Source organism: Pelmatolapia mariae, linkage group LG15 (genome assembly GCF_036321145.2).
Source record: "Pelmatolapia mariae isolate MD_Pm_ZW linkage group LG15, Pm_UMD_F_2, whole genome shotgun sequence".
NCBI lineage: Eukaryota > Metazoa > Chordata > Actinopteri > Cichliformes > Cichlidae > Pelmatolapia > Pelmatolapia mariae.
Window position 1 is genome coordinate 22,763,108 of NC_086240.1, and position 17,486 is coordinate 22,780,593.

At 39.2% G+C, this 17,486-nt stretch overlaps 1 protein-coding gene across 1 annotated transcript in view; it reads right to left on the reverse strand.

Annotated features, from left to right (window-relative positions):
• ift172 (intraflagellar transport 172) overlaps positions 1 to 17,486 on the reverse strand; it is a 54,769-nt gene that overhangs the window by 17,232 nt on the left and 20,051 nt on the right. Inside the window, exons 20-34 of the mRNA XM_063495169.1 lie at positions 17,384 to 17,476; positions 16,288 to 16,365; positions 15,235 to 15,483; positions 13,724 to 13,802; positions 13,459 to 13,579; positions 12,821 to 12,965; positions 8,515 to 8,604; positions 8,256 to 8,353; positions 7,938 to 8,073; positions 6,280 to 6,396; positions 5,691 to 5,833; positions 5,101 to 5,194; positions 4,666 to 4,730; positions 3,300 to 3,480; positions 1,761 to 1,870 (exon numbers count right to left, since the gene is read on the reverse strand). Of these exons, the coding sequence (XP_063351239.1) occupies positions 1,761 to 1,870; positions 3,300 to 3,480; positions 4,666 to 4,730; positions 5,101 to 5,194; positions 5,691 to 5,833; positions 6,280 to 6,396; positions 7,938 to 8,073; positions 8,256 to 8,353; positions 8,515 to 8,604; positions 12,821 to 12,965; positions 13,459 to 13,579; positions 13,724 to 13,802; positions 15,235 to 15,483; positions 16,288 to 16,365; positions 17,384 to 17,476 (1,799 nt within the window). The remainder of the gene's footprint in view (positions 1 to 1,760; positions 1,871 to 3,299; positions 3,481 to 4,665; positions 4,731 to 5,100; positions 5,195 to 5,690; positions 5,834 to 6,279; positions 6,397 to 7,937; positions 8,074 to 8,255; positions 8,354 to 8,514; positions 8,605 to 12,820; positions 12,966 to 13,458; positions 13,580 to 13,723; positions 13,803 to 15,234; positions 15,484 to 16,287; positions 16,366 to 17,383; positions 17,477 to 17,486) is intronic.

Consider the following 17,486-nt stretch of genomic DNA (forward strand, 5'->3'; position numbering starts at 1 on the left):
CGGCACATTCCCCCAGTCCAGTGCTCTATTGTGGATGTTTTGACATTCCTGCAGGAGATGCTAGATACTGGAGGTCCAGTGTCTTTTCATGGGACTTGTGTTTGGTGCTGGAGGCCATTTGTGCCCCCCTTGAGTCAGTGGATATAAAATGTATTTCATATAAAACTGCACTGTTTTTCACTTTGGCTTCTGCAAAGTGAGTGGGTGACCTTCATGCTTTGTCTGTGCAGCTAGTTGGGGATCACCGCACACTTTTTTTTTTTGGTTCAATCGTTTGGACGTTACAGTCCCTTCGGTGGCTCATGCTGTCCTTTCAGCTGGGTTTACCACACGCTAAGGTGGTGGTGGTCCAACTCCAGTTTGATGGATACTCTGCAGGGCGTGTATATATGTCCCATACTATATGTGTTGTACCATGTGAATCGACTGAAAGGGAACAAACAGTTATGTGTATAACTTTTGTTCCCTGAAGGAGAGGAAAGAGTTACAACACAAGGTTGTCTCACTGTGCAGCTTGGCTCGAAGAAGAGCGGCTATCGAACTGAGAGAAGAGGCTGAGAGAAGGGGGTATATGTGCAGGCGGGGCCATACACATATCATCACAGGTAATCAGCCTTAAAGGCATGAATAGAGGTTTCTTCAGCCAGGACATGCTGGAAAGCAATATCCCATTCTATATGTGTGTGTGCCTTATTCCTCAACTTCATGGAACAGAAATTATACACATAACTGTTCATTTTGTGTTGTTTTAGAATTTTGGATTTTTGGGTTAATATATCAGAGTTTTGGTTTATGTTTAGTTGTTTTTTTTTTTTTCAGTATATTGCAAGTTTCAATGCTTGATAAACGACTGAGTCTGGTTCCTGTTTGGATTTCTTTGTCATTCCTGTAATGAGTTTTCTGTAGTATTAAGTTCAGTTTTTTCTTTTTCTTTTCTTTTATTATCAGCTCGTTTCTCACTACTTCCCTCTCTATCGTGCAGTATTAGTTCCTTTGCCCTCCTCTGCCCTGTTAGTCTTCAGTGAATCCATGTTTTTCTCTGTCTGGAATGTACTCTACATTTTCATATTATCCACACCCTTTTCATCTCAATCACTTAATATATTTACTTTTCCCGTTAATAATCTGTCTTTGTCATTAGCTTCCATTTCATTAGAAATTAGAGATTAGAACTGTGTTCATCCTCTACAAGCTGCAGTTCCATCACGGCTTTGCAGATGGATGCCCGTGGGAGACGAGAAGCTTTGCACTTATCTGAAGCCTGAGCTGTAAAGTCTGCAAGAATAATTCAGTGTTTTCTCTCTTCAAACCCTCTTTTTCATCCGTTTCCATTGGTAACTTTTGATGTTTCCTCCCACAAGTCATTAAAGCGGGAGAAACGATGGGAGGAGGGTATGAGCTGCATGCTGCTGGTTTGCTGTCTAACGAGCTGTTCCTCATCGGGAGTTGAAATTTGGGAGTACATGTGAGGTGTTTTTAAAAAAAAGAGGAAAAAAAGCATCAAACTGATTCGTTGTGCATAGATGCATTTCTGGTAATGTTCAAAATATGTTAAAAAATGTCCCACAAATAATCACAAGTCAAGTTTTAAAGGCTTTTGACTTCAAATTGTTGTAACTAGATATAGCTTCAGTGACGGTTTTGGGTTTTCTTTAAGAGGACTGTGCTTCATCTTTTACTCTGCCATGTGAGACCTAAAATATTTGAACACCACAAGAAATGAAGGTCAGTGGTTACTTATTTTATGGGCTTAATCTCACCTGATTCCTTTCTTGGAGGCCTCCCTCTCATACTCCTCTTGGAGCATGGAGAGTTTATTGGGGATATACTCTTTACAGATACGTATGGCATCACTCCACATGTCTGCATCCTGAATTTAAAATAGACATGAAATAAATTAAATAACTGACCATCAGGCAGATTGTCAACATCTGAAATCTGAAAATGAATCCTGCAATTGTAGACATTTTTCACTAAATTGCAAAAAATTCTACAAATACTTTCTTGTCTTTTTTCTGAGACAAGTGGGGCTTGTGGAGCTAACTTACCCAAGAACTACCAACATATCTCTTAACTTCCTCTACTCTTGAATGTCTTAGACAAAGTAATTCTCCATCAAGACTTCTGAGTTTCAGTCAGGTTTCAGGCCAACCACAGAACAGAGTCAGCCTTGCCAAAGTATATAATGATCTGCTCCTGTAGGTGACTCTGGGAACTGTGCAATCTTCAGTGCTGCATTTAAAACCATTGACCACAACAACCTCCTACAACGCATGCACTTGGTATCTGCACGCTGGTATCAGCAGCAGATGATTACACTGGTTCACCTTATACCTAAAAAGTAGATCTTCTCCGTCATTACTGGAAACTATTCTTCTTCAACAGTAACAATTTCCTATGGGGTACCACAGGGCTCCATTTTAGGTCCCGTCCCATTCTCTCTACACATGCTTACTTGGGGTCAAATAATCAGTAAACATAATATCACTTTTTGCTCCTAAGCTGACAACATGGAACTATATCTCCCCCTCAATCCCAACAAGTCCAGGCTGAATAGCATCATCATATGCAGTGTGGACATTAAGAACTGGATGGCACAAAACTTCCTTCAACTGAATGAGGATAAAACAGAAATTTTCTTTTTTGGCTCTGCCAATTCCTTCGCAGGTTTTTCTGATCAACTTGGAAATCTGTCCACTTATGTAAACCCTTAGGCCAAAACTCTTAGTGTGATATCATCATATATCATCTATCTTAATTGCACCTTGGGGATAAATAAAGTTATTTTGACTTTGACTTTGACTTGACTTTGATATATGACTCTGGCTTTAGGTTTAACAAGCAAATTAACTCAGTGGTTAAAACAGCTTTTTTCATCTCTGTTCCATATCAAAAGTTCTGTGAGAGATTGCAAAATTCTGTTCATACTCGCATTTTCTCTTGTCTGGATTACTGCAATCCTCCAGCAAATGCTGCTGGTAGGCTCTCCACAAGTATCCAAAAAAAGAGCTCATATTAGAGTTCATATTACACGTTTTAGCATCTCTCCACTGGATGCCAGTGAGGTTCGAAATCAGTTTCAAGATACTACTGTTTGTATACAAGCCATTCATGGTTTGTCTTGTTACTACACCTGTGACCTCTTTCCCTATTAATCTTCCATGTCCCTCCAGTCAGTTGATCGGAATGCTTCTGACTGTCCCTAGCGCTAGATTTAACCTTAGAGGAGACTGGGTCTTCTGTGTGTTTAGCGTGGTTTTTTTAAATGTTCTTTATAAATAAATTTGAGGTGGAGTTACCTTGTAGTATTTAACTGCTAGTTCAGGTCTCTGTGCTTGGAGCAGGAAGGCCTCAGCCTTCTTGAAATCATTCTCTTTAAAGCAGAACTTGGCTTGGCCAACCAGAACCTCAGACAGGCTCTCTGGATCGTGGCCCTCAGCCACCCGCTGTGCATTGGCCCAGTCCTGGTTGTGGACATACCTGGAACAGTTCACACACAAATACACACAGGAAATGAAATCCAAAAATAAGCTGTTTTAGGATTAACGGATATGATTTTTTAAATGTTTTTCATCAAGTCCCAGAAAGGGGACTTTGAATAAGTTCAGGTTCATAGAAATTTACTTAAAGCCGTGGCTATCTGGGAGGCTGGACATTAATTTCAAGACTTATCTGCTTTGAGTCAGTGGCTTAGGGAAGTAATGGCACTTCTCAAACTTAAACCTCAAATCTCTACACACTTTTGTGAACCGTTAAAACTGCTTTTACCTCTCTGAGGACGAAGTCATAACCCTACCCCAATCCTATATCTTGGAGGAAAAAAGTTAATTATTTTTGATGTGTCTGTTAGAATCACTATTCTCTTTCTTCCATGCCTGCTATCCTTGAAAGAGAAATTAAAAACAGAGATGCTTTCTTTGCCTAGGGTTAGTGTTAACATTAGTGTTAGCATTGGGGTTGTCACTGATCACGGGTTACTCTCCATCATTCATGAATACTCACACACTCCCCAATTTGAATATTACCTAAAATTACTTAAGCATGTGCGTACAAGAATCATTGCTGCTCAGTGCTGTGTGGCTGGCTGTGGTGTAACTTCATGTCTATTTTTAGAAAGCTATACATAATTAGTATTCCTACTGCAGATTGCTATGCAGGCTGTTTCCTCAGTTAACTTTCTGCTAACACTTTAGATTAGGCTTTAATTATCTTGCTATAAACATGCTTATTAGTAGCCTGTTTACTCTTTATTAGTCATTGCAAACCACTTACTAATGACTTGGGCTGCATGGTCCTATTATACCCTTATCAGACATTTAATTAAGAGCTAATTAATGGTTAATATATGTAGCGTAATTTAAAGTATTACCAACCTATCAAATGATTTTGATGAGGCTTGGTTGTTTAGTTCAATTATGGAAGAAAGAACCCCTTAAAAGAGATATGTGATTAGTGAAACTAATCACATTTGGACTTTTTTTAATGACATGAGAAAGTTTAAAAATTGAAGTATTCCAATAATTATATTAACCAAAATTGTCCTTAAACATTAAGCTTCAAAATGAGCCTGAAACTGATATAAATCTGCTCCTCACTGATGCTGATCAGCTGGCAGTAATGATGGGCTCAAAGTGTGAGCACAACATCATCACCTCCAATACTCACATCAACACAGCTTCTTTGGGTTTTCCTGCTTTGATGAACTCTACCTCAGCTTCAGTGAACTTCCCCTGTAAGATGAAACCATGAAAAAATTCAGGATTAACACGACTTAATGTGTGCAGCATGCAGTGAGTTCAAGATTCTCAGTAACAGAAATTACGAACAATAACTCAGTGAGTTAGTTCACAGAAACAGCAGCAGCAGGTTTATTGTTATTCTCATACGGGCTGACTATGCTGGGCAATAAAAAGAAAAAAAAAATCACATATTGATGTGCTTGGTCTGGTTAAATAAAGAAGACAGAGAATAAATTTGGCATGAAGCAGTTTTGTAGGACGAAAACTGAAAAGTGTTCATGTGGGTAGTTGTAGCAACTTTTTTGAAAGTGTATAGAAAGAGCAGAGAACTGACTGTGTGGTAAAACTGTGATGGATTTACCTCATCTTCCAGGTACAGTGCATGCTTGAGGTGGATCTCAGGAATCTTCTCCTTACATGCAAGGCGGGCCAAGTCAAAGGCAAAGTCAAAGGAGCTGGAGAGAACACGAAGACAGTCTCTATTTATGTCACATATAAGAGATCTGGCACTCAAAGGACTTTAAGTAGAAATCTATGAGACAAGTGTGTATGCATGTGTAAACCTCTAATTGATATCATAGTAAGTAATTAGAAATGTGGATTTGACTGAGGAAACATGCACTTTTTGTCCCTGTGACCACAAAAGTCAAATATATAGCTTTCTCCCCATTAATTTATACACGGTCTGGGAACTAAAAGCACAAATAACTTTTGTTGGTTACTAAGTGACCTTGCTCATTTCCTTTTTAGGAAGGAAACAATTGATCAAGTTTTACGGTTAGGATTTCCTTTCAGACAGTACAACAGATAAAAGATTCTGAATGAGTGTCAAACTTGTTTTAAAGCTCTGCAAAAGGTTTATCATATTTTAAGCAAATAAAATGAAACTCAGTATGTGAGTAAATTGAACTTAAATAATTATTTGGGTCTTTGTGTTGTGATATTGCTCACAATTTATTTGAAGCAGACTTGATGGCGTACTCCAGCAAGCCAAACTTGTTTAGCAGCTTAACAGCTGCCTCTCCTCCCAGACTCCGGGCCCACAGGTAGGCCACCTGCTTCTGCGCATCAGCACCTCCGTGGCTTTTTGCCACCTGACGAACACACAAACACATTAAAAAAAATCATTACACCAGGCCTTCACTCCTGTGGCTCCCTAACCCCCTTACAACACATAATCCCGGGGAGAAACATTTGAAAGAAGCTATAAAGCTGTGGTGCATTCCCAACGTAACTACAGCAATAAACAGAGAGCCACACACCTGTAACAATGCTGTGGACATGAAACCCAGTAACAAGTCAAGCCGTCCTATTCTGTATTTAGCATCAGGAATAAACATTATAATATATGCAATCTACAGTATATGCTTTAACCTAAAACAATTACAACAACAGATAACAGCTGATATAAGCAGAGTGTGAGGTGTAAACATTTGCTGCGTGGGACGAGGTTCTAGACTTTACTGCTCTCTGCCATATCTTATAAATGTAATGAGATTAAACACAAGCGAACAAAACAAAACAAATGTGGCGTTTGTACCCTGTACGCATCCTCCCACATATCATTGACACTGTACATGTGGACCGCAGCCTTCCACTCTTCAGCCTCCATGAAGTGGTATTCCGCCTCCGAGAACCTCGATTCAGCCTCCAGCTCCTGCAAACAGCACATTTATCATCACCGTCACTTACCATAACTTATGTATCACATACCGGCAGGCTCAACCAAACCACGCAGCCCATTAAGGGTCGCTGAATAAGAGCTAGAATAGAATGTAGAGGAAGAATTAATGCCCCAAAGTTTGTGACACTGTGAAAAAAAAAAGTTGTTAAAATTAGAAAACTGGTCCCAAAAATGAACAGATTCAGTAATGGAAAAGAAATCTAGAGCTCAGAGACTCAGTTTGAAAGCGATTATGTTGGGACATGATTAAAAGACTTTAAAATTTGTCGAGTATGGTCTGAGTCTGTACAGTGATCTGTTGAACTTCACAATTCAGGAAAATGTTGAATAAATTATTGTTTGAGTTTAAACTGCTGCAAGGCATTTCTCCCAAGACAGCTGGATAGCTACAAACATTAGAAACAGAGAGTGGTCTCAGACACAGACCTCCCAATAAAAACTTCACACGGTTCTAGAACTGCAGCAATTTCTGGGCCCGTGAGAGCTCTTCTGATGAGAAGCCCCAACCAGTCGTGCCTGCGTAAATGCTGAGCTGTGAAGTAATGACATGAACCAAAGCGCAACCCTTCTCTCACTTTTAAACTGGTTTCAGATGAGCAGGAAGAATCTGAAGACATTATTTTTGTTGCTCACATTCTTGGAGTTATGTTCCTCATCTCCAAGTAATTAAACAAGAAAAATAAGCAGATGAACTGCCACAAAAAAACTTTGCTTTACAGTATAAACACTGTCACTGCATTTTAAACATCCTATTTATCTTTCATAGCACGGAAAGAGAGAACAAATTATACCTGTCTTAAAGTCCTGCATTAGTGCTCTGGTACTTTCAGTGTATGAACCAGTACAATAAGCAGAAAAAAGGCAGCTTTTAGTTTCTGTGCTCTAACTGTTGGAGTAACTGAGAGCAGCTAGAAGTAAAGCTACCACTTCACCCAGGATTTTAAATAAGTAAGGTTTATAGACAGTGTTTATGTGACTGTATTTAGTTATTCTGTTGCATTATTTTATTTTATTTGACTGTTTTATTACATAAACAAAGATTTTGTTTACTTCATTTACTACTTTTATTTGATTAATTTCTATTTAGTGTGCTCATATTATTCAGTCTGTTCAACATTATTTTACGATGTCTTATTAAACTATTCCTTATTTCCGTCATTTATTCATATGGTTACAAAGGTGGATCCTCATATAGAAGAATACCAACATTGTAGTTCCTCTAGCAGCCACTTGAAGCTGGCTCGAAAAGCTTAAAGAGGAAATAAGCATGTTTACAGTCTGGTACAAAACAAAGGTTTTAGCATGCATCCATTTGCAAATCTATAGATGCATGAGGCAATTTGCAAATATGTGTGAAGAGAGTTGTTTTACACAGTTAGCCCGCCCATCCCCCGAACTCAGGCTCGGTTCGGGTCACAGTGAGATTTATTTGATTGTAAAATGTTAAATCTGTAGGGCTGAACTCTAGGAGTAAAAACACTGTCGTTAGATTATCACTGCAGTGTGGTGTGTACCTTGGCTAGGTGGACATGGGTCTCAGTCAGCAGGTCAGGGTGATGTTTGGCTACCAAACGAATGACATCGTCAAACATCCGGTTCTTCTTGTACATGGTGATGGCAAGGTCAGGCTGCTTCACTGTAGCAAACAGCCTGCATGTGTAAAAGGGGAAAGAGGGCTTTTTAAAACACTTCAGGTCTAAAATACTACGCCCAGAGTTTTTCTCCTGCTGTTTTCAAGGTCAGAGATTAACTCAAATGGTGTCATGGTACCAGCTCGATTCCAGCAGACAATGACGTGACAAATTCGTGTAAATCTGGAGATTTGTATTTACCTCTCGGCCTCCTTGAACTTGCCATCTTTCTCCAGCTCCTGAGCTCTGCTGATGTACAGAGCCATAACCTCCTCCTCCGTCATACACTTCACTGCCAGCTTTATAAGAAAAAGAATATTAAAAACACGGCCTTAAATATTACATTTCTTAATTAATCCCACATTAGATTCTTAAATATCTATTCCAGGGAGATTTTCTTTAAAAGGACTCTAGAAAACACAGAATATTTAAAACTATGCTGTAATGTGTCCGTGCTGACCTTGTGAGCCTCCTCCCAATGCCCTGCTGCGGTGTACATCTCTACAGCATCTTTAATGTGACCTCCTTTCACAAACAGCTGTTCTGCCATCTACAGGTCAATAAAAAAATAACAGAACACACAGTAAATACAGAATGTCACATTAAAAAAATTATATATTACATTACTAATACAGAGCCCATTCTGAGAGTTTAATCCAGGTTATTTTTGCAACTGAAATCTGCATATTCCCCCCTAACCTAATCATAAAGTTACCATTTTCAAAATGGGACAGCTTTAAGGATACTCTCATTGAATATATGTGTGTGGGCATGCCTGCCAGTGCAAAACAAGCAGATTGTGGGTTCAGCCAAACAACATGAGTGATATATTAAAGTCATCTGTCACAAAGGCAATAATAAAATCTTGCCCAGCTATCTTGGTAAGAAACCGTTTGAGGTTTAGCGAATCACAGTAATTAAATTTTCTAAGTTACAACTTTTTGGCTGGCTCTTTTTTTTTTCTCCAAATCTCTTCAAAGACCTGTTTAAGGATAAAACTTGGTTTTAGGTAGTTATATTAGAGTGTTAACTAGCCATCCAGAGCCTGTCGGAGAAAAAGCAATGGGCGCAGAGTAGATCACTTCCAGCGTGGATGCCCCTTTAAGGTTAGGGTATGGAGCTTAATGATGTTGGCTTATTTTCGGGATAAGAAGCTTTGGAGTGCATTAATGTCAATCACAAAGAAACCCGTGTGTGTGAATCCCCTCCCCCTACACACAGAGTGGATCAGGCAGCAGTTACTACAAATGTTTATATTCCTCTCTGTATTTAATTATTAGTTATTATTAATCACTGGCTCTCTTCCACAGCGTGTCTTTGTCCCGTCTATCTCCCCTCACCTCCAAAGCGGCAGATGAGCTTGCTCATAGGGAGTCATATGATTATTGGGGTTTTCTCTGTATTATTCTGGGTTCTTTACCTTACAGTATAAAGCACCTTGAGGCAACTGTTGTTGTGATTTGGTGCTATATAAATAAAATTGAATTGCATTTAAAAAATGTCAGGGGAACGCTAGTAACAGAGAAAGCATGTAGCCAAAATATGTGAAACTCTCATCTAAATCAGCGGTCCCCAACCCCCGGGCCTCGGACCGGTACCGGTCCGTGAGTCGTTTGGTACCAGGCCGCGAGAGTTGAGGCTCAGGTGTGAAATGTATGGTTTTCAGGGTTTTTATCGGTTTTCAGCGTTATTTTGTTATCGTTTTTATCGTTAACTCGGTTTTCCTGGGTCTTTTCACGTGTGTTATGGATAAATCTTCTTTTTTTTGGTACCGGTACTAGTTTTATTTTGTTGTATTTATCCGCGACACCTTAAAGGCCGGTCCGTGAAAATATTGTCGGGCATAAACCGGTCCGTGGCGCAAAAAAGGTTGGGGACCGCTGATCTAAATGACCTAAAACTTAGCAGCGCACTTTGTTTAGGTTCTCTGCAATAAGACCACCAAGTCGGAACCAGACTGGGACAGATGGTATATGACATGTTTGTATTTATTTGTTTTGTTGCATCTCTGCATGTTTTTGTTTATTATATAGTTTTATGTGATCTGTCCAGGGACTGTGGATGTGAATTAGGAGTATAGATAAAATCTGCTGTGTTTACATCTCATATTTTCTTACACTGCTGTCTATTAACGTGCACTGCCCCTGTTAAATAAAGACAAGACTGGAAACTTTGAATGAATACATCAAACTATAAAAAACTAAACGTAATTTTAATTCAGATTGCAGAGGCCTTACTCTCGTTGTTCATAGCTGAGGCGGTGAGAATAAAAGTGATATATGCAGAGACTTGCATAGAGTTCACCACACTCCAAAGGCTGCTTATTTATCTGCACTAGCTAAGGATATGAAATTTGTGAAACCAAATTCTAATTATACTTATTCTGGTGGTAGAATTTTTCAATGTTGCAACTCGTGAGTTTGGCTGTAAACAAATACTGATCTAGAAAGGCTCGTGTAGGACTGTACCATTACATGAAACACGTAATTACAACAGTGTAATATCAGACCTACTGAATAACACTGTTTTTTTTTGTTGTTGTTGTTGTAAACTCTGCTGCGGGTTGCCAGTTTATATTGTGTCCGGTGATCTGACTCTTAACACACAGTAGAGACTAAGAGAGTGAATAAAGCAATTAAAATTTGATAGCATTTTAAAAATTATAATATATAATACCATAAAGATCAGTGTTATTTCTTGCCCTGTTATGTAACGGTTAATGAAAAAATTAGAAGAGTCAAAGTTCCCGCTACTTTACAGTGAACAGACTTTTGCTACATAAAGCCAGATACTCATAGAATCAATCTGTAATAAAAGTCGCTTCAGTACAACAAACAGATGAGCTGGTTGTTTGCCATTCTGATTAAAAAGTGTTTAGTCACTGTTTTTCCAGGATACTTTCTCTATAGCTACAGCAGGTGCGTGCGCTTCATTGTTTATAGCTTGCACTGAATTTCACTTTCCTGCAACAACTACCCCCCAACTTGGAGAGCAAAGAGCTTGTTATCTTAATTACTTTCTGTGAATATGCCCATGGAGCAATCTGACTGAAATAGGCTGCTATTTTCAGAGCCTGGCAGTCTGTGGAGGCCGTTTGGCTCAGCTGAGCTCATCAGAATAAGCACAGCACACTGCGCTTCGCCACCATCATCTCGCTTCCTTTTCTTTGTATTCGTACCAGATTGCTCTCGTTATCGTTTTCTTTTCAACAGTCATGTTTTTTGTGGTATTGGGGCAACTTTTAAAAGTATTGTTACAACTACCAAACTTGTCCTTATTGCCAAAGCACCCTGGAGCAAACATGGGTTACAGTGTCCACAGAGACTGCAGTAAAGTGAAAACTGGCCACCGTGCATGTGTGTGGGTGTGTGTATGTGTCCACATGAGATGAGTGGAAATTAACTGCCAGTGGCAAAATGTCACAGCCTCCTTCATTTAGCCAAGCCTGTACAGTATTTTTATGAGGTACATATATAACACAAGTGAAAGTGTAACACTGACTCAGTTCAAAGTATGTAACCAGCACAAATATTTAAAAATGCAGTTTCCCGTTTACACGCATTTGAAATGATCTGTAGTCGTGTTTTGCTTTCTTTTTGTTCCACTGTTCACCAGTTTCTTACTTTGCCATCTGTCTACTGCTGTGTAGAGCAGATTTATCTTTTTCAGTTAAAACACCTTCCCAGTGCTATCCCCTGAGCAAAACCTTGTTGAAATGACATTGAAAAGATGACTTTTCCAGACGTCTGAACAATGTTGATATTTGGTTGTAAAGTGAAAGGTGAACATGTTTCACTTTTTAGCCAACTTTTCCTGGCAGTTCTGCTGTTATCCTAGAGGCGCTCTGGAGGAGATGCTGGGGTTTCAGAGCTGGAGCTTAATGGAGAGCTGTGAGGAGGAAATATGAACTGTGTGTTCAGCTATCATCGTGGAGAATGTGAGATTTTTGGATAATCAGATGGGCGAGTTTTGCTGAACTGTCTTTTAGTTCCAGTGAATGGAACTCAATGTTTCAGCATACCAAGATATTTTGGACAATTTCATGCTCCCAGATTTCTGGAAACAGTTTGGGGATGCCCACTTCCTGTTTCAACATGACTGTGCACCACTGCACAAATCAAGGTACCTAAAGACATGGACGAACGTGTTTGTCATGGAAGAACTTGACTGGCCTGCATGGTTTCCTGTCCTCAACCCAAGAGAAACACCTTTGGGAAGAATTAGACACAAGACTGTAAACCAGGCCTTCTTGCCAAATATCAGTAAGTGACCTCACAAATGTATTTATGGAAGAAAGGTCAAAAAGTCCCTTAAACACACTTCTAAACTTAATGAAAAGTCTTCCCAGAGGAGGTGGAGTTGTTATAACTGCAAAGGGTGGGCTGACATCTTATTGAACCCTATGGATTAAGAATGGGATGTGTGAAAGCAGACAAGCATGTAAGTGCTACCGTCTCATATTATGCATAAAAAATAAATTTAAACCTCAGTTTATTATTTATATCACGAAAATAATAGTTTATATCAGACATTTTTAAAAAGTTATATTTACATCTGCAGCTCATTTTCATCTTACCCTTAAACATTCCCACAATTTAATAAAAGTCCAACATATAATCTATTATACAATAAAGGAAAAAACTTTTTTTGATGTCTTCCTTTTCACTGATCTGAAAGAAAACATGTTGTGGCTATACCTTCACCTGTTTTTGTTTTTCATTTAGGTTTTCCTCTTTACCTGCTACCTCACGGCTCCTGTCTCTCACCTCGTAGTCCTGCATGGAGGCGTAGTGTTGAGCTATCTTCACATAGTATTTTGCTGATGATGAATCCTCCTGTAACTCCAGGATGTGGACTGCTTTCTTCCACTGGCGAGCTGCGATGGCTGCCTCGATCGCTTTAAGAGAACAGCTGCATGGAAGACAATATGAACACGTTACTGTGCTTGTGCACCCTTAATTGTTCAGATAACAAGAGTCAGCATTAAAATGCAGATTGTGCTGGTAATACTAGTTGCATTTTTAAACTATTCTGCAGAGAAAGAACTTATAGTTAGCTTATAGCTATCTGAAATAGTGCCTGAAACTTTACTAACTGTATTTAAAAGTAGTATTTTTAACGTCGTTGTTTCTGTAGAGACTTGTAGCCAAGTCAAAATTCAGTTTCAGAAGCTTCTTTAAGTTCTCTCTGAGCTCTGACTACCTGTCGTATTTGGGATTTTGGGGCATTGGTATAGCGATTTTTTAAAATCTCATCTCTCCATTATCCTGGTGATGATTTTAAAGAATTGTTGGCCATCACTGTTGGACTGTTTTTCATGTGTCATCTTTTTGCCTCTCCATCTGTCCTTATCTTTGTCTCTCCAGTCCTCTCCCTCCATCCATCCCTCCTCTACTCTACGTACCCTGCTTCAATGAAGTGGTTGATGGCAGCGTCCATCTGTTTCTGCTGGACGAGGTAGTCTCCCCAGGACTCCTCCAGTTTCACCACCTCAGCGGGGAAGGTTATGCGAGCCAGCTCTACCGCTACAGGAAACAGGAAGGAGAAACTTTCTTACCAGAAAAGTTACAATTGACTTGATTTAGCTTAAACCTACCATCTAAAATTGTACAAAACATTGTAGAAGTTATCAAATGGTATATGCAGTCTAAGCTACCTAACTGTTTTACCTTTCCTGAAGGCACCTCCTTTACAGTAGCACTCCAGCGCTCTCTGGTTGTTCCTGATCTTCTCATACAGATCTCCTGCCTGGTCAGAAGAGATGACATACATTTTTCTGTCAATTGTCTTTCAACTTAGGGTCATGTAGGGCTGAAGCATATCCCAGCTGTCAATCGAGATCTGGACAAGGCCATCAACTCCAGCAGCCAATTATCAGTTAAGCTGACATTCATGTCACTGAACTGTGAAGCCAGAGCACCTGGAAAGGACCCAGGAAGGCACAGGGAGTATTTGCTACTTATAATCAGGAGGTTTGAACTCTGTGACTCTGCTAACTGCCACACCACTATGGAAATCAAATATTTCAAATATTTATATCAGATATTTATAAATTCAAATATTTATAAATGTTTTAAAATTTGACCTTATAGCCAGTAACATATTGAAACAATGGTGTGGCTGTCAGCCATTTGTGAGGGGCAGCCAATCAGAAGACAGCTGTCTAAAAGAAAGAGAGCTGAAACAGCTTGATTGTGACAGTGCATGACGTGTGGGGCTATATCACGGCCCATTACAAGATGAATTGTAAAGTTACTTTAGTAGAGTCCAGTAATGAAAACATGGAATGTCAAATGAGAATAATGTGCCTTTTGAATTTTGTTGGTGTAATTAGAAAAAAGATGTTCCGATGTTCTTGGAACAGTGACTACTATCACTTTTAAATGTCTTTAGAAAGTATGTTTTCTTATTGTGGATTTAAACACAGGACGCCGGTATCGATATACTCCTGGCCAGTAACTGTGAACTTGGCTGAGCCTGTGTGAACCAAAGCTGCCAGTTACACCGTGCTACATTTTAATTAGTTACCTCAGTTTTTTTGTTTCTTTTAATGGACTGAGTGGGAACATTTTGTCCCTGTATTTCTCTGCTGCTAGGTATTTCATGATTCAAACAACATGATACCTGAATTAGATATTTGTTCCAGCTAAATATGTTCTTGCGTTTCTCCATCTGTGACTATCCTCAATTAAACATGTCCAACTCTTTCAACCTATAATTATCCTTACTTTTACAAGGATACACACATTTCAAATGCTAACTCAGTGGGTTTTCTAACAATAAAATGCAATGGAGAATAGTGGCTCTTTGTAAAATACAGAGAAGTTTTATTTTAGCTACTGCAAGTTAAATTGTAATCACCAACTTCTATATCTAATTCCAGACACCGAAACTGATTAGAACACAAAATATCAGGTTACAAAATTTGCTTTGAGGATCCAGTCTCCTTTTCCAAGCCTCTTTCCCACCTGTTACATAAACACAGATGGCTAGAGGAAAAGAAGTGAGCTTTTAGACAAAAAAAAAAGAAAAAGCACACAGAAAAAAAACAGGCAGATGGAGGGAGACAGAGTTCAAAACTGAAAATAACAAAGAACACTTGTTCCGGCATTGAAGCTGAGGCGAGGAGAGATGGGCTCAGAGAAGCGGGAAACACAGGAGGAAGAAATGATCCACTCACTCTCTCGTAAAACTCTCCCTTGATGAGACTGGCAGCAATGCGGTCGACGGTCTCGCTGCTGTTGGTGATCTCCGACTGGCTCATGGCGAGGCGAGCGGCCTTAGCTGGCAGCCCTGCTTTCAGGTAGAGGTTTATGGCACCCTGGAAGTCTCCCTCGCTCTCCCTCACCTCGCCGGCCCTGTCTTCCTGACCCGTCTCCATCAGCCACCGGTAACGGTTTTCACGCAAGGTGTCGAGCTCTGGGTAGCCCTGCAGTTATTTTGCATTTAGAGTTCAGTTGGTTTCATTTAAACATGTCTAGAAAGAATCAAATAGTTATTCTGTCCACAGATAACTAACCAACAACACTGTCAGGTGTATATTGTAATTTGGTAATCCAAATTCTCTGAGAGGTAACGAGACTCCTGCCCCTGCTGTGGGCTCTGTTTTCAGAAAATGAAGCTCATAAGGACACTCGCTGTTCACCCACAGGCCTTTTCAGATTTGATAAAGTGAGTATTACAAAGTAGTGTATGAAGGGAATAGATCTAAGCAAGATAAAGGCATAAATGGGCTAAATTATTTTGTTTTTACAAATGCTATTTTAGGCAATTAAGAAGCCCGTGCTTGTCATATGAGAAGGCTGTCTGTTTACACATTTTGGTTTTTTTCCCTGTCTTTTCCGATTTAAGCTTACTGTAGCTTTATATGTTTTATCAAGCAATAAAGCAAATCATTTCCTTTTTTTTTCTGTCCCTTGGGGAATGCATTAGATAGGGCATCAACCCTTAAAATCCCCCATAATATAAAATGTAATAAATATATAATAAATATATAAATATAATATGTGGAGCTACCCACTGTGCTGACCTTTCCCGAATAAAGAGGCAGTAAAAAACTAGCTTTTGGCTTTTATTCTGTAATATAAATATGATAAATAAATATTTAAAATGTGATGAAATCAAAGTAATCAATATAAATACGCTACCTCGAGCTGATTTGCGACCACGTAAAATTATTTCATCAAATATTATCAGTAATTGCGTATGATTCAATTCCCTTTTTTTTTTTAACCTTGGCTTCAGCTACAGCAATGCAGTCGTCCCACATGTGGAGCTCTTGGTACATCTCTATGGCTTCTTCGATGGCATTCTGCACAGCAAAAACAAAACAAAACAAACAAAAGCCAAACATTGGACTTGATTCTCTAAAAATCTAGCATTAAGGATGCAGAGCTGGGTTTATTTGTTCAGTTCATCTTGCTCAAGACTTTACCAATCCCAGGTGTTTGGTAAAAGACTCCAATGACTTGCCACTGCAGCCCTCACAGGGATTTGTTGGTTACCATCTTGTAAGGTAAACAATACTTTTAGCAGTGAAAGCATCTCTGTGTTGCTTGTCCTTCCTATTCTTACATGGGGAAGAAATTATAAATCTGTGTGGCTGCTTGTTGCTCCTAAGCCTTATTTTACTGTGTTGAATCCCTCCTAAAGCAGGTGACAGCATTTATGTGTGCTTGTGTATCTGCATTGTTCACTGTCATCACGAGTGAAACTGAGCTGTTTATGTTAGAGTTGGAGCTAATAAATTGTGAAGGGTTACTTTAACTGAAGGAGAGGAGACTTCAGAACACACTGAGTCTATACAAGTATCATCAGAGGCAGAGCTATGAAAGCAAGAAAAAGTGTGTGTGTCTACAGGGACAAAGTACTACCTACTACATTAACATTATATAGCAAGCTAGAAACAGTTAGTCTGTTGATATTTTGAGCTTTATATTAAAGTGGTCTATTTTTTGCTAATCTGTAGAATGAACATATTTGACTAAAAATGTCAGTTTACCTGCAGATAGAGTTCCTCGTAATAAGGAGCAATAGTTCCTGGATTTCCTTTCAGGTATCACTCCTCTGTTACTAATATGTTGTGCTTAACCAAAATATTAATACAAGACGTTACTGTGGTGCTGTTTACTTAAATTTCTGTGATGGTGCACATCAGGCTCTGCTGTAGACATGATGCAGTAATATAAATCAAGCATGAATACACATTTAAAAGCTTAACAGCTCTGTGAATTTTGGGGTGTTCTGTTTGTGGTAAAATCTGAAAAGGAATTAATTGTACACATTACATATTCGATCTTATTTCTAACGCTCATTTTTTTACTGCCCACCTGTTCTGTGTAGTGCATCTCAGCCAGTTTAAAATTCTTGTCCAGCATGGCCACGCGTGCTTGGACTTGATAAAATGATGTCCCATCTTCTCCCTAATAAAGA